We start from the raw sequence: 27,082 nt of genomic DNA on the forward strand, positions 1-27,082 counted from the left end.
TCGTAGGTCGAGCAGCAGAAAGAGCCACAAAACCCTAGACGTTGATTTCTGACGCAGGTTTTTTGGAGTTTTTGAGGCTTAACTGGACATTATTTGACCTGGATGGAAAACTACATCCCATCCCATCGTACGTGTCCGTCGTTTGATGACTAAAGAAAAGGGCGTTTCTCTGGTCAAAATAGTGCACACAAAGTTATCCCGAGCTCTGATTGGACGTCAGGGGCAGCCTGTCAGTCAAACATCACACATAAAGCTCATTGAATCCTTTCAAACTAAAGTCACGTGGCTGGAAACAGTAAAACCACTGGGAAACAGTCCAACTGTTACTGCTTCATTGTCACTTCTGTGTGTGTGTACTATGTCTGCTGGTGTTGTATGCAATTATGCATGAAGTGTGTGCAAATGTATAGATTTATATATATATTTATTTATTTATATATTCATAAATATCTAATGCAAGTACATTAAAAGGATCCTCCACTATTTTTTTTTTTTTTTTTACAAATGTGGCCTAAAACCATTGAAATGCTGTTATTAGAAGATCTACTCTATGTCTAAATGGGACTACTTTACAGTTTTGGCACCTGTGTTCCTCCATCTTGAAATCATATGATTGATGATGTCACATGTCCCACTGCCTGTAAACATCCCAGTGTTTTCTATTGGAGTTAATTAATTATTCAGAAAAAGTTAAAGATGTCAATGTACAGCTCTTTAGTTTAATGAAAATAGATAAAACCTCTGTGACCACAGGGGGCGACAGTTCCAACTCTGAGGTTTGGTAGTAGACAATGAAGTAGAGAAGAAGAGCTCTCCTAAGGGACCTTTACTCTCCCTTAAACAGTGCGCTGACGTCCTCTGGTTGCTCAAGTTAGCGAGTAAATCATGGACTTTTTTGTTTTTGACTTTAAATGCTGCCAAATGACCTAAAAAGCTGCTAAATCAGAGCCATCTCATTTGGAGCCCACGAGCCGGGTTGGGCCGCAAACCATTAGTTTCGGCCTGCTGCCCATGTTTGAAATTGTTTTTTTTATTATTCTTTTGATATTTAAAAAAAAAAAAACAAAAATAGAAATAATGTAATAAAGTTCTGTGATTTCTAAAAAAAAATCCAAAGCTGTAGTCTAATTAAATTACTTTTCTTGAGTTTTAAAGGATTGTTCAAGGCAGGGAAAATGTAGTGTTTTGATCGTATAGGCAGGTAATGTTGTCCCATTTTGTTGAATTTGTGATGCACTAAATGTCTTTGAAGACATTTAAATGTTCCATAATGTTACTGCCATAAAACACAATAAAGAAAAGTGTTATTCAATTTCAAAACTATTTTAAGTGTTTGCACATTTATGTTATTGGCATAATTAATTTCATGCACTGCAACGTGAATGTTTAGTTAACCCTCCACCGCGATAAACCTTTTGCCCTTCAATGAAAAGAATTTGGGCAGCCCTGTGCTAAATGATGTAAAAAGCTGCTAAATGATGTAAAAATCAGGCTGAATGTTTCACTCCAATAGAAAACAATGAAATGTTTACAGGCCGTGTGACATCATCAATCATGTGATTTCTAGATGGAGGAACACAGGCGCCAAAACTGTAAAGTGGTCCCATTTTTAAAAGTTAATAAAGCAAATATGGGGCATAATAATGTGTTTTGTTAGACATGGATCTACTAAGTACATTTTAAAGATTTTAGGCCACATTTGTAAAACCAGTGGAGGATCCTTTAAAACAAATGAAATATTCTCTTCTACCTGAATTCTTGCTGATTTTAAGCAGATTCTTCTTCTTAACAAGGAGTGAAGAAGAAGAATGGACGCACTTCCTTATTTACACAAGCACGTCCCGATGGATCCATGCAACCATGTTGTCATTCCTGTTTCTCTGATATACGGTGACGCACGCTGCGTGGAGGTTATTTAAATCAACTCTATGATGAGAAACGATCACCAACACCATGGGTCAGCATGTGTAGCTCCGCCTCCTGTGTCCGCCAAAGGACTACAAGTAGAAAAATAGGTTTGGTTTGCTGCTGGCTAACGTCACTTCATCATTGAAATGTTTTTAATATAAACAAAGCACACGGAGGACATTGGATCGTTAACCCTCTACTTCCCCTAAAATCAAAAGCCAACACTGTTCTCCCAACGACTCTTTCTTATGATCGTTCCATAGAAACGCCATGTGCTTTCAACACTAACCACCCTGGTAAGAAACGCTAAGAAGAACAAGAAGTTATCATAAGATCCTCATAAATATGGAGGCGGGGCTAATGAGAACAACTGACATCATGTGTTCCAGGAAATAGAATCTCCCATTGGGAAAAAATGAGATGTTTAGAATTTGTCAGTGGTGAGGTGTTGCCCAAGTCCCTTTGGGAGGAGGAGAAAGTGGCCCTATCACTGTGGGAGGGGCTTATTGAGACACCTGATGCGTGATGGAAGAGAGCGAGGAAGCACCCGGGCTGTATACATTATAACTGGAACCCCTCCATGGGCGCCTCCTGCTGGGGGAACAGGTACTGCTGGTTGTCCTGGTCCACCTGTGGAGCCAGGCCAACGTCCTCGTCGTCCACGCCAAAATAGTGCTCGATGAGGTCGAACGCCTTCTGGTAGATTTCATGGTTGTCGTGGCTCTGGAGGAACTCGATCTTGTCGAGACCTGAAAAACACACGTAAGGATGGGTACCTTTCACATTTCAGCCGATACCTGATACCAGTGAATCGGTATCGATACTCACTGGTACCAATTTTCTGTACTTTGACGTTGTTAGATCTCATTTGATCATGTGAGATTTTAACCTTGGAGGACAATTGGTGGTGGGAAACAGTGTGTGTGTGTGTGTGTGTGTGTGTGTGTGTGTGCGTGCGGCTGATTATCTGAGCTCACACATTCACTATAATCCAAACTGTTCTACGTCTGATTTTTATCATCATTTATGTGTCTGTAACAGATAATACATTTCTTCAGATTCAGAAAATCCATCTTTAGACCCACTGGCCCTCATTTATTATGTTTAGATCTAAGCGTAGCACGTACGTTCCACCAAATTCGCGCAGTTCTGTATTCATCACTTGTGGCGTGATCGTACGCTACGATCAGATCTCATGTCAGGTCTGGTTTCATTGTAGATAATCTGAGTGGATTAGTGGAGCAGCAGCAACATGTGACTGAGTCTGAAAATAAATATTAAACAAGCCTCAGCTGTGATTTAAGCCAGTGGTCCCCAACCCCCAGGCCGTGGACCTGTACCGGTCCGTGAGGGATTTGTTACCAGGCCGCACAGAAAGAAAAAATAATTTATATAATATCCGTTGTATTGATTATTACAGTCTGAAAGACATTGTATTTTGAAAAATGACTGGATTCTCTCCGACTTAACTTTTGCGTGTGCCTCTTGACATGTCAATGTGCTTGTCTTGGTCACGTGATACAACGTATACAACGAACAGAGCTGCTGCTATGACTGGACGGCTGTCTGGTTTAACTACGTGGATAAAGGAGGTTGCACCTGAACACTGAGAAATGCTGGCTAGTCTGTTTGCCTTCTCTTACACACAGAAATATGATGGATATCCAGAGGAAAATCACTGGCCAGAGTGTTTGAGTTACGAGAGCGGCAGCAGAGATTTCTTTCAGGAAAAACTTGCCACTGGCGGCTCATTTCAGTGACAAGGAATGGGCCGCCAAATTCGCTTACGTGTGCGACACATTCAGTTGTGCTTAACGAACTAAAGCTGTCAAGTCAGGGGAAAATGACAACTGTGTTCAAGTTGTCAGATAAAGTAGCTGCATTTAAAGCCAAACGGGAATTGTGGGGGCGGTGAGTAGACAGAGGGATATTTGACATATTTTGGAGGACACCACCTGGGTTAGCATTCTCCCAGCTGGTGCGCGACCACTTCTCTTTGCTTTTACAAGAGTTTGAGCGCTACTTCCCAACCACAAAAGACCCACAAATCGCAAAGGAATGGATCCGTGACCTGTTTGTGAACAAAACCAGCCTAGCATTTCTGTGCAACAAGACAATCATCTGCTGGAGATCGCACATGACGGTGACCTTAAACGTACGTTTGAGACAACTTTGGCAATGTTCTGGATGAAAATGAAGCCAGAATATCCTGACATCGCCACAAGAGCACTGAAAACCCAGCTACCATTTCCAACATCCCATCTTTATACGGTGGCCCACATGAACAAATGCTCAGCACATCCTGCAAACACAGGAACGCTGCAAAACTATACCTTTAAGTCCAGTTTTCACACAGTCAACAGTACATTTTTGTTTTGATCCTTTTTCTTTTCTTGTGTTTGTTTGATTTGAGTGGGCGGGGCCACTGAACCAGGAAAATTTAAGGGCGTAACACAGGGGTCACTAACGTGGTGCACCAAAATCTGATTTACTTTCCATGATTCAAACTCACTAAGATAAATACACATGACAGATGTAGTTAAAGGGTTCCCACACTTTTTTCACAATGATTTTTCAAAACTTTTCAAAATATTTTATCGAATTTCCATGACTTAGTTCTGAAGCGCTAAGATCTTTTTCTGCGAATGCATTTCCTGGTTTTTAGCGTACACCACCTACGCAGAGTTTTATAAATGAGCCGGAGATTGACTTTGTGAGATCTCGTTATTCCCACTCAATTATACTGCCGGTATACAGCACTCTCACTTTGAGATAACGCTTGACATCTTTGGGGTTTAACATATTTCAAACATTAAAATAAAACAGGCGATATTTCCAAGACTTAAAAATCGTTTTTTCAAGTTCCTTAACTTTTCCAGTAATTTCATGAATGTGGGGACCCTGTAGTTAATAATGCTGATAGGAATGTCCCAATACAACTTTTTCACTTCCGACACAATACCGATATTGCAGCCTTGAGCATTGGCCGATACCGATCTGATGTGATATCAGCACAAATCATACATACTTTTATTATCTATTTTGTAGTGTGGAATGTTAGAAAAAGCTTGATCAAAACAATAGTCAGCAACATTAATTATCAATATCAAATCGGGACACCCCTAAATGCTGATAACATTGTAGCATTAAATTGATCATCTTTAAATGTTTATTTTTGCTCAAACATCATTTTTAAAAATGTGAGGTGGCTTTTCTATAAAATGTAATGAAAATGAAAAAATTGACCTTTCGCAAAAGCCCCGCCCCCCTTATTTAGTTTTGGTTGGTTCGCCATTTTCCTGAGTTCGTCTCATCTGTAATGGCTGGGAGAATTCTACTAGTGCATATTAGTGACTGTTTTTGGAACAATAGCTGCGCAAAATCCTCCAGATCCAGGCAAAATGATTTACAATATGCTATGGAGGGAAATATTCAACATATTAAAATAAACAACGAAAAGGACATTATAACTATCGACGCGAAAGCATACTGTATCCAACCATTGTGCCTGCTCTCAGCATGTTGGACAATGACTGTTTGTAGGCGGGGTTTTGTGAAAGGTTAATTGCATACATCAGGAGAAATAAAGTGTTGCATGTTAAATCCCCAACACTTCCTACGTTTCTAAGTTACTGCTAGCCTTCCTTCAGTTCCTTCGTACTATACAGTACCTATGAAGTAGCTCGCAGTTTCAGAAAGATTGGTGACCCCTGGCTTAACATGTTATTGACGATCAAATTTATCAACACAAATCATTAGTACTAATAACACGTTGGTCCTGTCGTACGACTAGAGTTGTCACGATACCAAAATGAGTAACCATGATACTATACCAGACAAAGTATCACTGTTCCAGGTATTATGGTGATACTGAAGCCATTTTAAAATTATTGTTATTTTTATGAACTGCAATGTATTTGTACAAGTTGGAAATACTTATTAATTACTTATAGTGTTGTTTGGTGCATGATAAGAGCACATGAACAAAAGCATATAAGCAATAAAAAAAAACTAATAAATGAATTTGGTTTCCTTTGCACATCAATTTGTTTTACTAATATAAATCAACTTCAGATAAAAAATTCACTGTCTGGAAAAAAAACAAAAAAAAAATAAATATTTTTGACAATAATGCTTCTTCTCCAACATAATAAACCATAGAGGATCAAATACAATGAACAGGAACTGATTCCCTGAGAAAACTATATTTGTGCATTTTCTGGGTATGTCACTAGTGTTTTATGAGATTGGATATGATCCCTCATTTGTAAGGATAAAATTTGTAAATATTGTTTCTACATTGTAAATATCTCCGTAAATAAAAAAAATAAAATGAAAAAAGATTGCTTTCCGTACGGAAAAACAAAACACAAAAAAGTGTTCCCTCCTTTGGCTCCTATAGCTGGTGACAGCGCCTGCACAGTAGATCCTATTGTTTTACCGTCTCTGCCTCGTTTAAAGCCAAAATATTTCCAAATGGGACATTTGGAGTTTCGTTTTTTGAGCAAAATTAGTGATGCCACTGATGACAACGATGACGCCGCGGCGCCAGACTCATCGCTCAGGCCCGATGCTTCTGTCATGTGTTGTCTCCGGTTTGTGACTGTAAGCCGTGCACGCATCCAGGCGAGACAGAACTTTTAGCTTGTTGTTTGTTTTGAAGCGAGTTTCTGTCTTCAGTTCCTTCATGCCGGCAGAAACACACAAACAGCCAATCAGCTAACAGATGGGTGGACCCAGCATGTGGAAACAGCCTATCATATCTCTGGACGTCACCAGTAACAGGCAAACAGCCAATCATTCAGCAGCTGTGGAGTTTGGTTGCCATGTTGGTGTGTTTTCAAGTGAGTAGCGTGCAGTGAGTTTAGACTGTGCAGTGAGAAGCCTGGAGGAAAGTAGAGGCAGCCGCTATGTAGCGGAAACTGGTACCGGTAGTATCGTAATCCACGGTAGTACCGTTGTGTAGAATTTCTAGTACAGTAGGAACCATTACAATTTGGCACCGCGGGGTACCGTGCAACTATACGTACAACACAATGTGAACTCAGATTTACACGTACGGTTGATAAATGAGGGCCACTCTGTGGGATTTGCTGTGTTTACCGTAGGCTTCTTCTATGAGGCTGCAGTAAGGATTGACTCCACTGCCGTTGTTCTCCTTGGCCTCCTGCTCTCCCAGCCTCAGGATGTTCTCCAGCCCATTTAGAGCCACTTGAACGATCTTGGAGTCCATGACAGTCAGCAGGTCACACAGTGGCTTGATGCAGCCCAGGTTTACCAGGTATCTGTACACAGTGAGAGTGAGGGGTGAGTTGTTGTTGGTTACTCAGCAGTAGGGCTGCAACTAACGACTAGTTTAATAGTCAACTAGTCATTGATTATTGAAACTATTAATCAACTAATCAGATAATAAATCATTGCTCTATGTTGCTACTATCTTTTGAATATGGCTTGGGGCAGGGAAGCATTTTTTTTTGTGTCAAGGCTGAAATGCTCGCAGACTAGGGACTAGTGTGAAACAGGTTCCTTACAAACACAAATTAAATTGAATAGATCAACACTAGAATCTGCTTCAGTAATAGAATTTACACATTAAAAAAAGCTACAATAGCTACTGATTCAAAGAGTTCATTAGATTATATTTTATGGAATATATTTGTGCCTGTGGCTCACTCTAATAGTGTTATTGTATGCATTTCATATATTTCCTCATTTAAAATCAAATTATTAAAAAGAAAGAAAAAAAAGCGCATGAAAAGTAAAAATAACTATAACAGTGTTTTTTACTGGTTATTATAAACCAGTGCTACTGAATCTAGTTTTTTACATCTGATAATGAGTTTTGTAAAGTTATAGTTGATAAATAGCTCTCTGATCTGCTACAATTAATGGGGCCAGCTTTGTCAGTGAACACGTGAAATGTAATTAAAAAATATTGTGTTTCACAAGTTGGGAGGGATGGATTATGACAATAGTTTTATACAAGCCCGCTTCCTTAACCACCTGTAGCGGTCCATGTTGCATCGCTGCTCAGCAGCTTCAGGCTGTGATGAGCAGCTCTGTGCCTGTGTGTGTGAGCGCTGGCGGCAGCAGCACACACCGCGGAGGCTCCACTGAAAAAACAAGTTGTTGACAAAAGACTAGGGGGCAAATTTGGCATGTGGAACAAGGATTTTAGGGGTCATTCTTGGCTAAATCAAGGCCAAATGATCCATGGTCCTGCTAATCACGTTCGTAACGTGCATACAATTCTGAACAAAGATGAGCCACTCCTCATGAAAAACAATGTTCAGCTCCGTCCACAGAAAATGACAGGTGATGGCCTAACCGACAATTGTCGACAGCTGCATTTGTCGGTGACTAATTTTGTTATCGTTTCTTTGTCGAAATTGTCAACTTATCGTTGCACCCTTGTGCTGCGTTCACACCGGACGCGGCATGATTTTTGTGACGCTTGCTCTGCGGGAAAGCTTTCGCAGGATCGGAAAAAGTTTTCCCCATATATGCTTCATATGCGCGTCTGAAGCGAATATAAAAGCGCCGCCAACCAGACTCCCTTTTTTCTACCATCAACTATGGAGGACCCCAGTAAAATCGAAGGCAAAACCTTCTGTGGAAACTGAAGTGCCGTCAAAACGCTTAACGCCAAATTGATTCTGGATTCACCAGGTTTACCAGTGACTCATTGTTGACGTCATTGTCAACAAGGCTTCTGATTGGCTTTCGTGCCTGCGTGTCACACGAAACATTTTTTGCAGTTCAACATTTTCAGTTTAGGCGAATTACGAATGTCACGGAAATTCAGGAGCGTGAATGCCGCGGCCAACGCTCTTGCCCAACAGGAGAAGAATTTGCCTCTTACCGCATCCATCCCATTGACTTTGTATGTCATCTGGTCACGCAAACATTTTGTGACACGTCCGTTGTGAACACAGCATTACTGAGCAGCAGAGCTCCCTCCCTGTGGCTACAGCCTGACCTCATCTGCTCTGGCGTTCCTCCTGACGTGGCGTTGGTGATGGCCCAGGCGGCTTCTTTCCTCGTCCTGAACTCAGCCTTCTGCAGAATGTCAATCAGCACTGGGAAAATGTTGGCATCGATCACCGTCTGCTTGGAATGATGAGAAATAACATTAGTGAGGTGACGTGAACACACAATCATCATCTATCCCAGCACTGATCCACATCAGGAGATGGAAGATGAAATTTAATCAGGCCAGTAGTAAGCAGGGTTGGGGTCAATTGTAACTGTAATTGTGTAATTGATCATTCATTACAATTATGACTTATGTGGGAAACCGATTGTAATTGTTCCGATTTATTATTTTTTTCCTAAAAAATAAAAATTGCATATTCAATTGTAATTGTAAAAAAATGTCAGTCACCATAATCATATGTGAGTTGTAATGGAACATAGACAATTCGAGACGTAACTGTAATTGAAAAATGTAATTGACCCCCACCCTGGTAGTGAGTGAACCCACCTGTATCTGTGCTCGGTTTCCTGCTGTGATGTTGGAGATGGTCCAACAGGCCTCTTTGCGAATGGACTCCTTGGCGCAGCTGAGAAGGTGCAGCAGACACGGCAGGGCGGAGCAGTTCAACACCACCTACACACAGCACAGGGAAAGAGGCGGAGCACACGTGATGATCAGATTATCAAAAAAGAGCACTCAGAGACTGCTCCAATTTCATTCATTCAGAGTTTATATAAAACGCGCAAAATGACTCCAAAAACATGCAAAAAGGAAAAAATATACAAAACACACACACAATTAGGGTTGTGTACCGGCACAGCGTCAGTTCATTGTTACACATGATGTCAAATTATCAGCCGTCATCCACCTATTCAGATCCAGTCCATCATTAAACTGGTGTGAAAGCAGCCTAAATGTGTGAATGGGTATGAACCCAGCAGGTCTCTCAGATCTATGGACACAGGTCAGATAGTGGAGCCCAAAGTTCAGGGCAAACATAGTGACTCAGCTTTTAGCTGTTATGCTGCAAAGATGTGGAACAAACTGCAGCAGAGCAAAAGTCACTTTTCTCTACTGCGCATGACTGGGAGGTAGATATTGTTGATTTATTGTTTTTATTGCTGATTCTAAACTGTTTAATGTTCTCTGTTGCTCTTTTTATTCATGTGAAGCACATTGAAATGCCTTGTGAATAAAATGTGCAACACAAATGTGTTGTGCTTTGCCTTGTGAACCTGGCATTAGGTATCTCCAGCTTCTCACCTGTGTTTGGATGTCGTCTCCAGTGACGATGTTTCCGACTGCTCTGAGGGCAGGGGAGGCCACCTTGTAGTCCGTGTGCCTGGAGTCAAAAGGAGTGTAAAACATAACAATCGCACACTTTAACCTTAAGTTCAATAAAAATGATAAAGCGTGGACGTACATGAGAAGCTCCACAAGCCTCCTGCAGACACCGGAGTCGATAACGGCCTGGATCTTGTCGTTGGGGCCATCGGAAAGGTAGGACAGAGCCCAGCAGGCGTCAGCCAGGAGGTCTGGGTCACTGCTGAAGAGAAGCCTGGACAGCACGGGCAAACAGGGTGACACCTGACAACACACACATTCATTAGAGTAAAGCTTTACGCACAAAACCCACTCATTTTGACTATGTAACATCTACACTAACATACACTATCTAACATCTACACTAACATACACTATCTAACATCTACACTAACATACACTATCTAACATCTACACTATGTAACATCTACACTAACATACACTATCTAACATCTACACTAACATACACTATCTAACATCTACACTAACATACTTCCAAATGCCATAATTACCCTCAGAATAGGAATATCAACACCAAACTGGCATCAAATGAAAGCTTAGATTATATTCTTTCCACTTGACGCATGCTGTGAATCTTTAGGGAAAATCGGGAACAACCAAGAAAAGGTTTTTGCAATTTTTGAGTTTGTGCAATGTCAACATTTAGTTTAAGGGGTATTATCACTTAAACCAGTATAATTCTTCATGTATTACATATTGAGAATAGTATCAATACGTTCTTGATTTAATAAACATAAACCGCTAGAGCGGACATGGGCTTGTCTGTGAACGGTCGCATTTACAGACCTTGGAGTGCCTGTTAGCTTACCAATAAATGGGAAGAGATTTGTCACCTAAATAATAATAATAATGTGCTGTGGAAGACATCCTGCCTCGTTCCTGTTCCTAAGACACCACGTCCCAGAACTACAGACCGGTTGCGTTGACCTCCCACATTAAGAAGACCCTACAGAGCCTCATCCTGGTGCAGCTCCCATCATCTATCAGACCACACTTGGACCCGCTGCAGTTTGCCTACCAGCCCAAGGTTGGAGTTGAGGATGACATCACCTTCCTGGTCAACTGTGTCATCTCTCACCTGGACAAGCCTGTGAGCACTGTGAGAGTCATGTTCTTTGACTTTTCCAGTGTTTTTAACACCATCCATCTGGTTCTACTGGGTGAGAAGCTGACAGAGATGCAGGTTGACTCCTCCACTGTGTCCTGGATTGTGGACTACTTAACTGGCAGACCACAGTATGTACCCCTGAGACACTGTGTCTGACAAAATGGTCAGCAACACCGGGGCCCCTCAAGGGACTGTCCTCTCTCCCTTCATCTTCACCACCTACACCACAGACTTCAGCTACTGCACTGACACCTGTCATCTCCAGAAGTTCTTTGATGACTCTGCAGTGGTTGGATGTATCAGGGAGGGGGACAAGGTGGAGTACAGGGCTGCTGTGGACAGCTTTGTCACATGGAGTGAGCTGAACCATCTACAGCTCAATGTGACAAACACTAAGGAGCTGATTGTGGACCTGAGGAAGAACAATCCAAGGGGTCTCCATCCAGGGGGTCAGTGTGGACATTGTGGAGGAGTACAAATACCTGGGAGTGGTGATTGATAAACTGGACTGGAGGAGGAACACTGACTAAAGTTGCCTCTATTTTCTGAGACGGCTGAGGTCCTTCAACATCTGTAGCAAAATGCTGAGGATGTTTTATGAGTCTGTGGTGGCGAGTGTGATTCTCTACGCTGTTGTTTGCTGGGGGTCTAAGGGGGGTCTAAGGGGGGACTAAGGGTCGCAGACGCCAACAGACTCTTCCACAAGGCCAGTGATGTTGTGGAGATTAAACTGGACTCTATGATAGTGGCGACAAAAAGGAGGAGCCTGTCCAAGGTGAAGGCCATCATACAGTATTTTGGATATACTTTTATCCTGACATATAAAAGTGGTCAGCAGAGCTTTATTACATAGAGTTTCAATGGAGGACACTTATTCTTATCCTGCAAAATGTATGGCAATAAAAAAGCTGAAAACCGTACAAATGGTCTTGATGTGTTTATTACACATAAAGGAGTGGTGTGAATGTGGTTGACAATATATTTGGTGTGTATGTGTGTTAAGGTGTGTGTAAAAGTTGAATTAAAAAAGGCAAAATGTACTTTGGTTCATCAGGGGTTCATGACAAAAAGGTCATAAAAATATGAAATATATAAAAATCTAATGAAAAAACTTAGATTTATGGTTAGGTCTGAAGTTCTGACGTGAAAAAAGTGGGAAAAAATATTTAAATATGACATAAATGGTCTGTGGTCTGTGGTCAGAGTGTAGGTTTTTTCAATAATGCTCATAGCTCTAAAAGTAACAATGTTCCTATCAATTATTAACCAACTCAAGTCTGTCACAACTTCATATCAAATACTGCACTTTGTACCTTATTTTTGAAAAAAATGCATATTTTGTAATTTTGTCATTGAAAAAATGTGTTTTTATGACAAAAAGGGCATACAAATATAAAATGTATAAAAAATAAGATGAAAATTTTTATATTTATGGTTAGGTCTGAAGTTGTTGAAAAGATCTGATGTGTAAAAAGTGGGAAAAAATATTTATATATGACATTTTGAAGAAAACCTAAGCTCAAACAAAATTTTCCCCCAATTAATTATTTATTTATTTTATTCAATTGTAGAATACTAAAGGTTAGAAATTATGTAACCAATTGGATAATAATAAATGGGTCAGCTTTTCTCATCCCTATTGTTGCTGACTATTGTTCTCTGTTTGAGTGACAACACTTGATCAAGACTTTTCTAACATTCCACACTATAAAATAAGTAATTATTATTAGAAGAAGAAAAAAGAAAAAGAAGAAGAAAAAAGAAAAAGAAGAAGAAAAAAAGAAAAGAAAAAAAGAAAAGAAAAAAAGAAAAAGAAAAAAAAAGAAAAAAAAAAAAAAAAGAAAAAGAAAGGAGAAGAAGAAAAAGAAAGAAAAAGAGAGAAAAGAAAGGAGAAGAAGAAAAAGAAAGAAAAAGAGAGAAAAAGAAAGAAAAAGAAAAAGAAAGAAAAAGAGAGAAAAAGAAAGAAGAAGAAAAAGAAAAAGAAAGAAGAAAAAGAAAAAGAAAAAGAAAAAGAAAAAGAAAAAGAAGAAGAAGAAAAAGAAGAAAAGAAGAAAAAGAAGAAAAAGAAGAAAAAGAAGAAAAAGAAGAAAAAGAAGAAAAAGAAGAAAAAGAAGAAAGAAAAAGAAAAAGAAAACGAAAAAGAAGAAGAAGAAGAAGAAGAAGAAGAAGAAGAAGAAGAAGAAGAAGAAGAAGAAGAAGAAAAAGAAGAAGAAAAAGAAAAAGAAAAAGAAAAAGAAAAGAAGAAGAAGAAGAAAAAGAAAAAGAAGACTTGAGTGAGGACAAACAACAAAATGATGTGGATGCACTATTGAGGGTGTGTTGTTGCACTTAGAATCAACATCAGCATGGTTTAGTGTCTGTGTGGACTGGATGAGAGCATGTGGTACCTTTTCAAAGGCAGGAGGAGGGTTCTTCCCTCTACACAGATTAGACAGAGCCCACACTGCATTCCTGATCATGGTCAGTCGTGCAGATTTGGTCAAAAGCCTGAAACCGAGAGCAGAGTTGCTGATGAGGTCAGGAGACACTGAAATAATTCCTAGAAAAGGTCAAAGCAGAGAATGAGCTCACGTCAGCAGCGGTGGAACAATGTTGCAGTTCAACACGTAGTCCCTGCATAGAGCACTGTCCCCCGCTATGTTCCCCAGGGCCCACACAGCCTGCACAGAGGAGCAAAGAGAACATCACAAACTAGCTCATTGCTTTAAGGGGTGGATTCACTAAAGGTTTAGGGGTACTAATACGGGCTACAAACCATAGGGAATCAGAACTGAACATGTTCTGCGTGTCACAATGCGCCCATAATCCATTTAGCGCATTTCCCTCAGATGAATATGTATAGTAGGAGGATCTCACAGGGGAGGAAAAAAATGGGAGGCGGAAATGCAAATGAATAAATGCAGTGACGCACTGCAATTCATCAAACCTGAAACTGTTTGCGGTGACTGTTTCTCATGGGGAGAGATTTGTCTCAAATATATTCACAAATATAACCACCATTTTCACAAGTTTTCTCATTTATGTGTGTATTTCTCATGAATTATCATGTGTTCATCTTCAACTGTGTGTTGAAGATGAACACACAGCCCGGTTTTAGAATTGATCAGAAAGTTACTTCTCAGAGGCTAAAACTCCAAAAAACAGGCGGGTTTGGGAAAAAAAACCTCAAATATGTTGTTGCAGTTCTTAGAATAAAGGGAGATGGTGAAAAATAGCAGAATATGGACTTTATTCTGGCACTTTCTTTCTGTGACCCATTTAGACCTACGTGGCCTGGTCTTCTTTTAATTGGCCTAATTATGCATTGGCATGTTTTCATGTGCAAGCCTTCAATAAATATGATCAGAGTAATTTACAGTTTACACTTGTGTTATTTATAGGAATTGTGTTTTGTCTATTTTGTTGCATTTCTAATTTATAAATGGAGGCTACTTGCATGGATAAGACAATGTTACATTTTTAGAGGGTAACTTGCTTCAGGCTCATATGTAATTATAGACCTCATTGTGAGGCTATTGGAATAAAAAACCAATATCAGTTGATCCCTCGTCTCACTTAAAAACATTTGGCCCCCTGACCAATTTCACCCTGGCACCCCTGCTTTAGTGCAACTTAACTGAGGTATATGCAGGGCTCAAGACTGCAACCAAATTGATCGCACATGCGACTATTATTTCAGTGTGTGCGAGTAAAAATGTAATCTGGTCAGATCTGTGCGAGTGAAAATTCAAAAGGAGGAAACTTTCTCGTCCTGTTGAGTCTTCCTCCTGTGAATCAGGGTCTGACATGAATACTACACACGCTGCCATGTCCCCAAACATACACCAACACCGGGGAGAAACACGGTCTGTGCTGCACTATTCTGGAAGTAAATTTATGTGTGGCAAGAAATGAGTAATTAGCATGTGTTGACCACATGATCATGTGTTGTCAAATTCAAGTTACTTTTTGTAGCCTTTCAAATACATTAACAACAAAAAACTTATTTATATAACATTGTGTTCATGTAAACTGAGATGTGTAAGAATCTGAAGATGCAGATATTGTTTTATTTGTTGATGTCAATTTATTTTATTCTAATATATATATTTAATATATTTGACGGTTTTCTGTGCAGAAAAAAGTACGACTCAGAGGAAGGTGCAAACTCACACATGGAGATCATAGCTACAGTGAACGTTGACATAATATGCGGCGGAGATGGAAAAAAGGATCCAGTTAACCTTTCTTGTACAAGAAAATAATTTAAATAAAACAATATTCAATATTAACGCCACTGAAAGAAAATGTAGAGTAAAGTGTGTGTGAGGGAGAGAAATAGCTGGAGTCTGCTGTGGCTGTGGTAGAGGGAGTCGCTGTGCACAGAGATCCATGATGTCACTCCAGAGGCACCTGAGTTGTGTCTGTGTTCCTCTACACGTTTTGACTCAAACTCTGGTGTCGCGTTGATGGAAAGGAGCATTAGACCAGAATCAGCTGATCAGCTGCGTAACTTACTTTCCACATTGAACAAGCAAAATGTTCATTTAAATAGGATGGTCTCAAACACGTCTATACGCCTGTTAGTGAATTCCTCACAGCAGGTGAGGAAGCAGCATGACCAAAGGATTCAGGGACGCACCTGGTTTACTACCCTTTATTTCACATCTTAGTGAATCCGCCCCTCAGAAAATGCATTCCTCACCTGCTCCTGGACGTCCTCAAAGTCAGAGTTAAGCAGTTCTATGAAGGCGGGCACGGCTCCAGCCTCAATCACTGTCTGAGTCTGCAGAGACGTTCCTGAGGCGATATTGGTCAGAGCCCAGGCTGCTTCAAACTGCAAAAAAACAACATGTTGTTTTCACAGCTTTCTGGTTTCATTGTTGATTTTAGAACAGTTGGGCAAAAAAAGTAGTAGTAGCCTAGTGTGCAAGTTGTCCCAGTTAAAAAGATGAGAGAAGTCTGTAATTTTCATCATAGGTTCACTTCAACTGTGAGAGACAAAATGTAAAAAAAAAAAAAAAATCCAGTAAATCACATAGTATGATTTTTTTTAATGGCACCTCTTTGAACTTCTCTGTATAAAAGACATGTTTGAAGGTGTGGACAGGTGACTTTTATAGAGACAAATTCAAACAGGTGCCATTAATACAGGTAACAAGTGGAGGATAGACAAGCTTCTTAAAGAAGAAGTAACAGGTGTGTGAGAGATAGAATTATTGCTTGTTTGTAGGTACCAAATAAGGCTGCAACAACAAATTGATTAAATCGATAAAAAAACGACTATTAAAAGAGTTGCCAACAAATGTAATTATCAATTCGTTGCGTCGTGGGATTTATGCCACTAGCCGTGATGCAGAACCGTTTGATTGACCTGCAGAGTTGTGTGCCCAAGAGTCTTTGCGTGTGCACACACGAGTGTTTGTGTGTCAGGGAGCATGAGTGTTTGTGGGAGCACACAAGTATTTGTGTGAGCACACGACTGTATGTGTGTGCGTGCACTACGAATGTTTCTGTATGCACGCACGAGTATTTGTGTGAGCACACAAGTGTTTGTGTGTACGCGCACCTCGAGTGTATGTGTGTGCAACCACTACAACTGTGTGTGTATGCACGCACGAGTATTTGTGTGAGCACACAAGTGTTTGTGTGTACGCGCACCTCGAGTGTATGTGTGCGCCCACTACAAGTGTGTGTGTATGCACGCACGAGTATTTGTGTGAGCACACGATTGTATGTGTGCGCGCACTACGAGTGTTTCTGTGTGCATGCACCAGTATTTGTGTGAGCACACGAGTGTGCGCGCGCACTACAAGTGTTTCTGTGTGCGTGCGCACAAGTATGTGTGTGCGCACGCAGTGTTTGAGTGTGTATGTGCACAGTGTATTTGTTTGTGAGTGAGAGACACTTTCATTTCAGTTTAATCAGCTCAAGCAGGGTTTCAATGTGCTTTGTTGATAAATTGTTTAAAAAAAAAAATGGATTAATCGATTCATATATTGACCGATTATCAAAATAATTGTTATTTGCAACTCTATTCCCAAATCCTTATTTTATGCAATAATGTAACTGAGGTGTTAACAGTACTGATATATCCTACTGAAATAGAAGTACTGATACTTGATTGAAATTGTACTTAAGTACAACGTAAAATACTGAAGAACAAGTAAAAAGTAGCTCAATTAAATAGTACACAAAGTAAAAGTAACTAGTTACTTTCACCCCACATGTTTCTTTTTGGTAATAAATCTTGGTACGGTTCCCTTGAAATACAGTAAACATCTCATGGAGACACTTAAAAAGAAAGACCAAATCTACCACCATTTGAACTTCATTTATTTTCCACAAATGCATCTATTCTGTATAAAATAAAAGCTTTGTCAAAATGTACAATTCTTTTTTTCAATAAAATAACACCAATAAATTCAATTCAAAATTAAAAAAAATTCTCACAAGTACAGCTACATTTATGAACAATAAAAATAAAAGCTAACCTCCGTTCAATGCTGTATTTGCACGGTGCATTACTTTTAATGTGATTGGTCATCTATGATGTGATGCATTTGATTGTTGTCTGGTCATTTTATTTTTTGTAGTTTCACAAAAATAATTTACTTAGTAATGGCTGGGGGAAACAATGTTCTTATTACTTTACTTCTTTTAAAACGTACTTAACCCTCTGGGGCTTAAGACGTTTTTGCTGTTTTTTCATTGTGTTTGATTTTACCTTTATATTTCATATAAGGAAATCTATAAACCTTGCATGTTTGGTATAATTTTTTTCAGGAGAACCTCCCAAATATGACTGTGAAGTATTTTTAATACGGCATACTGTATTAACACAGTGGATCTAAAACCACTATGAAAACTAAAATTCGAGTGGGAAAAAGTTAGTTTTTTTTTTACTATAAAAGTCAAACATTTTGAACGAATCATTTTTATTGCTTGTTTAGTAAATCTAAACTATATATTTCAAAAACTTATATACAGATGAATCAAAAAACACAGCTATTTACAGTGAAATGGAAGCAATGTCTCAGGTGATTTTGTACAACTATTTACAAAAATGTTTGAATCACAAACACAGGGAAAGGCAAATTATTTGTGCCTCATTGTGTTGATATATAAAACAATAAACAAATATATTAGACACTACACTACACTCACTACACACAAACTAAACAGTCAAATCACAGTAATAATCACTATTATCTCAAATCTCACCCTCTCTTTCTCTGTCTCTGTTTACTTGTCGCTTGAAAACAAAATTCCCGCTATATGTGGACATCATGATTGGACAATGGCATTTTTCTTCTCAACCAATAGGAAACAGCTATAATGAGAGGTTTCAGCGTGGTTCTTTCTTGCTGCACAACACTTTTGCTTTCGTTTTAGACGCGCTCTGCAGCGGTCTTCCTGCACGGACAGCTCAAGAAAATGTCACAAAAAAACACACGCACATTTTCCCTCATAACTCCACTTCTATTTGGCCTATCAACATGATTTAAAAACTGGTTTGTAGTTTGACATCCGCACTTTTGACACGGGTTGAAACGGAGATCTAAGAATACCATCATGTGATCAGGACGCGCCGTCGGCCCCAGAGGGTTAAGTACAAGTAAAATAACTAATTTAGAATTATACTCAAAGAAGTACAAATACCCATAAAAGCAGCTCAATTACAGTAATGTGAGTATTTGTAATCCAGGACTTTCAGCTGTGGTTAAATTATTTAAAAATCATACAATGTGATTTCCTGGATTTTTTCCCCACATTCTGTCTCTCACAGTTGAAGTGAACCTATGATGAAAATGACAGACCTCTCGGAACATCTTTGTTTCCAAACGTGATATTTGGGGTGTTTTTATTTGTTTGTCACTCAATATTCTGGTCATTTTTAAGGTTAGTTGTATGAAATTTTGCCACTATTGCTTTTTAATTTTTATGTGCTTAATTCCAAAGTCTAGTGTGTGTGAAGTGTACAGAAAAGGAGATATGTATGTATCATACTGATACTTAGTAACCTTGTGACCAAATTTGCCCCATTGACTTTTTTCTTTAAAACTGTCTTTGTGCCAAAAATAATGATGCATTAAATTAAATTCTGCTATCAATTAATAACACGGTCAAGGCTGTAATATTTTCATCAAAAATATTTCACTTTGGCCGTCATTCATTTTTCAAAATACTGCATATTTAGTGTTTTTCTTGCTGAACAAAATGGAGGTTCTCATGATAAAAAGTTTGTAAAAACATAAAAAGGGTTTGAAAATAAAATACATTTTATATCTATGGATAGGTCTGAAGTAGTTGAAAAGATCTGATGTGGCGGGAGTATAGAAATAATTATTGGAGTACATTTTTATTGCACTTTTATGAGACAGACTGTTTAAGGTGTACAAGTGTATGTACATGTAAAGTAGTGCACAAGGGTTAGGTGGGACAACTTGCACGCTTGGTGGCTGTGAGATGCTTTTTGTTGCCGTACTGTATGTGTGAGTGAATGCTGACCTGCAGTGTGCAGTTGCTGCTCTTCTTCAGAAACTCTACAAACCTTTCCACGACCCCGGCTGTGCTTATCACTTCATTAATGGGAGGGTTTGGCTCTGAACAAAAAAACAAAGAAAGAAAGACGACGTGAGGCCGTTTGCTCGCTGTGGAGGAACGATGGTGGTCAGGTCACTGCACCATGTTCACCTTTAGAGAGCAGCTTCCTGAACTTCTGCGTTGTGACCAGTTGCAGGTCCTCATCCTCAGAGAACAACAGCTCCACCATGTCCTTGGTAATCACGCTCTCCTGATCACAAACATTACACTATTGATCCATATTCACAACTTTATTCATCCATATTAGGCCACGTGGGAAGCAAAAAGCTAACAAGAAAAGATCCACTTTTTAAATTCAAAGATAAATGAAAATAAATGATTGAAATGTTTGTAATATATAATGTCTAATACAAAATGCAGCAAAAGAAAATCAATAATACACAAGTAGTCTGATAAAGGACTTATTGATAGTGGCTAGATGACAAAACTACACAACACTCATTGATACGGGGGGCACACAAACACCTTTTAAAGGAACAGTAACAGTGAGATGGAAAATGTGCCCTGACAAAGAACCATTTAGACCAGAGAGGAACACAAAAATACGATAGTATCTGTTCCACATTATCAATATTAATGTCAACATTTAGAATAGTGACCAATCTGAACTTTTTTGTGTGTGGATTCACTTTGTCTATTTTTGTTGTCATTTGATGTATTTTTATAGGTGAGGTATAGTGAAAAAATCACTTTGTAATGGTTTAGCTACAGTGATAAACATTCCTTTAGCTTCATTCAGAGGGACAAAGTTAATAAAAAGATCTGTTCTCCCTCCCTTGTTATTCCACATTTTATAAAAAGTCAGCTCCAAACGGGACAGTTGGATTTTCCCCCGTACTTGACATTACCTACAGGAAACTCCTCCTGACAATCCTCTCTCCTCCTACCATGGACATATTACACACCTCCTAGAATGTGAGCTCCTCCCTCTTAAACTATCTAACAGCTAAAACAAACACTGCGATTTAATATAGAATATATATTATACTTTGCCATTTATGTAAATACAAGCTGCACTACTTTTTCTGCTGCTTGTGTCTGCAATCCGTGCACTCCGTGCTAATGCTACACCAGCCTATGCAGCGAGACCCGACATCCCTCATGAACTGAGGGTGTGTCGCGCGGGGATGTTTATGGATTTGTGGCTCACAGCGCTAACACAGGACTCGGTTGTGGAATTAAACGGCTTCCAACTTTTACAGGACGACAGAGAGCGGTAAGCAGAAAGGAGGGGGTCTGGCTGTGTTTGTGAATGATAGGTGGTGCAATCTGGGGCCCATCATTATAAAGGTGCAGTTTTGGAGTAAGGACATTGATGTGTGTGTCCCTGTGGAGGAAGACGATGTTCAGCCACTGAGAGGATGAAGGTCCACCTTCACATCATAAAACAGTGATAGTCTAACTCAAAATCACAATAGCCGCTCGAATATCCATGTGTTTTTTGGCTTAAAACAAGAACAAGAGGGTGTGGATAGCAAAAGATAATCGCTAGTGATCCGATGTTGTGTGGAGTCAGCATCTATAGACATGCCTAGTCATGAATATGCATGGTAGGCCGTGAAACAGCCTGTTTAGAGAATTGCTCTGAAAGTGACTTTTCAGAGGCTAAAACTACAGAAAAGAGGCTAGTTTGAGAAAATAAACCTCAAATACTGAGTTGTTGAGGTTCTTAGAACAATCTGAGATGGTGAAAAATAGCATAAAACTGGACCTTTAAGACATGTTCGCTTTCTTTGTTTTATTATTGTTATTTATGTTGTAATTTTGTGTACTTTGTTCATTTCATTTTGTCATTATGTGTTTTTTGGCAATGTTATGTTGTTGTATTTAAATCTTGTGTGATTATATTCTGTCATTTTGTGTTTCTTGTCATTTTGTGTGTTTTTCTTCTCACATTTCTGTTGCGATCTTGTGTATTTCTGTTGTTATTTTGTGTTTTCTTCGTCATTTTGTGGATGTTTGCTGTTGTCCTGTGTGTGGATCATTTTTGTGGATTTTTGTCATTTTCTATATTTTGCTCCACGTATGTTTCTCTTGTCATCTTTGTTGTTTTGCTAATTTACTTTGTTAAGGACCACACAAGATGACAACAGGAACATACAAAAATAAGAGCAAATTATAGAAAATGACAAAAATCCACAAAAATGACAAAAATTGCCCATGTCGGATCTAGGGAGATACTAAAACCCGGAAACATCAAGAAACATACCAGAGACAGAGGAAATTCTGCCCCGTACTGCATAATGTTCATTATGGTCTACAAACGACCACAAACATTGAGGTTGTTGTGAGTTCAATTAATTAATATGAGCTGAATGGAGACGACAGCCTTTAGGGGCGTGTACTAAAAAGCTAGATTTCCTCTTATCGCACTAACTTCCAGGTTTTAATGTGCTGCCCTATGAAGTTGGTTAAAGTCTTACGGGACTAAATCACCATGGTAACAGGCTGAACAACTAACCTGGTCAAAAACATGGTCCCCATGGTTTTGTTCTGGATCAGATCTGAGCGTGTACTAAAGCCCCGCCTCCTGACTAATCAGATCTCTTAGAAAATGACCTGTCCAATAAAAAGAGGATGATTGTGAACACGTCTTTGTGTTGATCTGATGTGACGCTGACAGGAGAAATAATATTTATTTATTATTTACCATGACATCCAATAGGAAACATATACAGTAGATTTATATCTGATGGACTGACTTACATTAGTCAGCTGATAAAAACAGTCAGTGTCGGGTGCTTTCAGACCCATAAATTAAAGAATGAATGAATGAAATTAATTAGAGCCTCAGTCCTGTAGATAATATAAAATATAAATATATTCCACCTTATGATGTAGGCTGATCTGTATGAACACAGCATCAGAGACAAAGACAAGATAAAAGTGAAACTGATCAGAGTGTCTGTTTATAATCTCACTTATTTAATCATTAACACTCATCAATTCTTGCATTAATAACTTTCCGCTTTTACTGCAGCACCAGTGTTGTTTTTGGTCTGAATTATGGATTTTAATTATTCAGATTTTTAAAGAATTATTCCTCAATTGTGACATAAGTTGCTCTACAGTTTCTCTGTGATTGGTCTGACGCTGTAATCTCCTCCTGCACGTAGCCAGGCTGAAATCAACTCTCTTAACTTAGCTAGTTGATATCGTGATTCGTAGGACAGCTTCTGTCTAACGGAGAATGTTTGGTTAGTTGAAGCTAACAGCGATAAATCCAGGATGTAATTATCTAGCTTCAAAGTACAGGCTGTTTGTGTTAGGGTGAGGGTTAGTAACACACTCACAGTTACAGGAGAACCGGGGTACGAGTCCACCAGCGGACTCTCAAACATCGCCTCCTCTTCATTTAGAACGTCCACGTTCCTCCTCTTGAAAATCTGCACAAAGAAAAGCAGAAGAAAGCACAAAGTAAGGAAGTTTATTTCAGAGGAAACACATTAGACACAAAAAGCGACATTTTCCAGTATAAATATATGTTGGTTTATGACTGAACCAATGAAAACAATAAATGATCTTAAACAACTAAATAGTGTTTATTATTTCCATCACTGAGTGATAACATAATGTATAATATTAGGATATCATTGTTCATATTTATTTTTATTTTTTTTACTTGTCTGCACATGCTGTCAAAGGTCAACACTACAAGAAGAGCAATCATTATGAGACCATTATAGATCATTATAGCTGCTACACGTTAGCATTGAGGTGCTAGCTGCTACATGTTAGCATTGAGATGCTAGCTGCTACATGTCGGCATTGAGATGCTAGCTGCTACATGTTAGCATTGAGATGCTAGCTGCTACATGTAAACATTGAGCTGCTAGCCTCTACATGTTAGCATTGAGCTGCTGGCTGCTACATGTTAGCATTGAGGTGCTAGCTGCTACATGTTAACATTGAGGTGCTAGCTGCTACATGCTAGCATTGAGGTGCTAGCTGCTACATGTTAACATAGAGGTGCTAACTGCTACATGTTACCATAAGCATTGAGGTGCTAGCTGCTACATGATTAACATTGAGGTGCTAGCTTCTACATGTGTAGCACTGAGGTGCTAGCTGCTACATGTTAGCATTGAGGTGCTAGCTGCTAGATGTTTAACATTGAGGTGCCAGCTGCTACATGTTTAGTAATGAGGTGCTAGCTGCTGCATGTTTAGCATTGAAATGCTAACTGCAACATGTTTAGCCTTGAGGTGCTAGCTGAGGCTAGCAGAGTTCTGCTCCACAAACTCTTTCTTACACAATTTGTACACAAATGGGCTTTTGTTTTCCGCCCGGTGTTATTTTCAACTGAAATTAACGCCCACAAACAACTTCTCAGGTTCTCCTGTTTCTTGTTACGGTTGGTGCATCAGTATTATAGGTAAACCGGGAATTACAATTAAGGCAATAAAGTCCGAGCACTAATTCAAATTGCTCATTTCTTCCCAACATCTGTGGCTCGGTTGAGATCAAACTGGTCTGAACTAAAGTGAGTAAATCAGCCCTGCCTCACTGTCTCGTACTGATTGTGACGGTAGTTTATTTTGAATCATGTTATTTGTGTTTTTCTTTGCAGTAGAATTTGAATGATTATTGGTATTTGTGGAGCTCCTCAATGTTTCTGATGGTTTAAACTTTGACCCTAGACTTCCCTTCAGTTTGATGAATATTATAAAAAAAAAAATTTTTCTCGTGACGTTGACATTTTGTTTTGTCAGATGTTTGTTGATGATCACATGCGATCCTTTGAGTTCCCGTCTTGTTTCAACAGTGCAGTTTACCATTTTCTATTGGTGGCTGCTGATTGGACGGAGGAGGAACGTACCTGCTGCTCTCGTTTCTGTTTGCGTAGCTGGATGCCCTCCTCCTCTCTCCTGCGCCTCATCTCCTCTGGGTTGAGAGCTTTGTTCTTGTAGCGCTTCATTCTGCACGTGTCTTTGGCAGGACTGGCTAACGGCTCTGACGGGGCAAACAAACGGAGGAAAATGTGATCCATGTAGTCAGAGCTGGGATGAACTGGGAACACTGGCTGTGCTCATGCTGCCAGAATGGGGCCCTGCTTCAACTCCCGAGTCAGCAAAACAGACAACAAATGCAAATATCTATCTATATTATTATTATCTATATGTGTATATATCTATGAGTATGTCTATATATATCAGAGGTGTGTATTGCCTGGCATCTGGCAATACGATTCGTATCACGAGACATATGTCACGATACGATATGTCCTGATATTAAAGTAAAGGGTGATTATTGTGATTTTGTTTTTATATATGACTTACAAAACAACTAATCTGTAAATGTGTACACCTTCATGAGAACATTATGTATGAAATATATTCTATTGGCGTATTTTACACTCAACATTGGCTTTAACATGCCATGTGCACACAACCTTAAAACAAAAAAAAACATACAATCTGCCTGTGGCTTTTAAACCAACTATGACTTTAGTGTAACTTAACTGAGGTATAAGTCTAGAACAACAAATAAATGCAGAAAGTTAGTACTTTCTTTTTAGATTTTTTATTTTTTTTTAAACACAATCGATCAGAGATCGTGCAACGTAATATTGTGATATATTGCCGAATCGATTCTTTTTTTTTTTTTAACACCCCATATATATATATATATATATATATATATATATATATACACTTATTAATCGATCGGTAGTGCACAAATAATAATTTATCTTCAACTGTAGATTTATTTTCTTCACAAAATAGGCCAAAATGTCAATAAACATCAATAAACTGATTTTAAAAAATATATAAAAGGAAATGTTCTATCTTATTTTACATGTTTTCTTTTTATTATGTTTTGTAATAAATAGGTCAATGGGAACCAAACAATCTTTAAATTTTTTTTTAATTTTCTTTATATTTACAGGCAAAATATCAGGAAAATGCTATTAAATGGATTTTTTTACATAAACATTTAAAAAATGTTGCATGTCATGTTGTTTCTAAAATTTTTAACTGTGATAAGTATTTTTCAAGGGAAAAAATTAGTTCAATTTTGGAAAAACTTTTAAATATTTGTTATAGTAATATAAAATAATTTGCACTAGTCTCGTTTTCTTTAAGTCTGGCTTGAAGGATCTCATATTTGTTGAAATGCTCTCAGCCTCAATCACTAAAATTTCCAAATATTAACATCACACTGGTGTACTGGTGAGAATGTGACCCAGTCAGTCTGATCCTTTGACAAAGCTCAGCATACTAAAAATAGAACCACTAATAGATAAATGTTGACCGTCAACTTATAAAGAACATGATAAAAAGCTACGACTGAGAAAACCACAGTGACTAAACACTACCGTCAGATGGTAGTGCTAAATGCTAGTGTTAGCATTAGGGGAGCAAGTCATCACAACAATCATCCTAAAGTAATAATAACACAAGTATCATACAACAATCGAACACAATTACTAATTTAAATAGGAATACATATTACTAACTGGACCCACAACTCAACATCCGTGAGTCTGTACCGGAGTGCTAACACCATGCTAATGTAGCTAACAGCCAACAACCACAAATTAAGCTCACTTCACGTAACTTAATGATTAATTTGTTTTCTGACTTTGATCAATACAACAAGTGTGATGCTTGAAAGTGAGCGGAAAGTTAAAAAAGACACATTTAAAGCAGAGCGTTATTAGGATAGTTACATGCTAGTAGCCTAGCTAGTAGCTTAGCGGAAGCTGCTAAACAACAGTGTCGGGATTTTTCCAATCATATGAAGCAACAGCAAACAGAGCCTTTACCTACGTGTCAGTTTTATCGACGAGCTTACCCATGTTTGTCCTGTACAGGGATTGTGTGGGTTGGTGTTAGATCAGTGTGTTTGGAGTCCTCTCCTACTTCTGCTTCTGCTTCCACAGTTTGCTCCAGTAAGCAAATAATCAGCTAAAGACGTCAACATATAGTGGCACCGGACGAGCACCAGGGGGCGCTGCAGGTTAACAAACACCCTCCCTGGCTCTTCCAAAGCACACCATTCAAAATAAACAACTAAACGAAGAAGAGCAATGTCAATGTTTTTAACTTAAGAAAAACTTAATAGCAAGAATCTTTGTTTTTTTTTAATTGGCAAAAATACTGCATGAATTATGGTGAAAATAGGTTAAAAGTGACAATAATGGGTCAACATATGTG

At 38.8% G+C, this 27,082-nt stretch overlaps 1 protein-coding gene across 1 annotated transcript; it reads right to left on the minus strand.

Moving 5' to 3' along the window:
* Positions 1 to 1,617: 1,617 nt before the first annotated feature.
* LOC114471829 (importin subunit alpha-7) lies at positions 1,618 to 26,866 on the minus strand. The gene is made up of 14 exons (XM_028460766.1): positions 26,721 to 26,866; positions 24,742 to 24,875; positions 23,216 to 23,308; positions 20,013 to 20,112; positions 19,827 to 19,921; positions 16,021 to 16,152; positions 13,908 to 13,996; positions 13,724 to 13,823; positions 10,308 to 10,471; positions 10,148 to 10,226; positions 9,392 to 9,517; positions 8,888 to 9,015; positions 7,012 to 7,193; positions 1,618 to 2,657 (listed from the first exon to the last, which is right to left on the minus strand). The coding sequence occupies exons 1-14, from the start codon at positions 26,722 to 26,724 to the stop codon at positions 2,470 to 2,472; spliced, it is 1,614 nt and encodes a 537-aa protein (XP_028316567.1). The 5' UTR covers positions 26,725 to 26,866; the 3' UTR covers positions 1,618 to 2,469.
* Between the last annotated feature and the right edge of the window lie 216 nt (positions 26,867 to 27,082).

Source organism: Gouania willdenowi, chromosome 11, assembly GCF_900634775.1.
Source record: "Gouania willdenowi chromosome 11, fGouWil2.1, whole genome shotgun sequence".
NCBI classification, from domain to species: Eukaryota; Metazoa; Chordata; class Actinopteri; order Blenniiformes; family Gobiesocidae; genus Gouania; species Gouania willdenowi.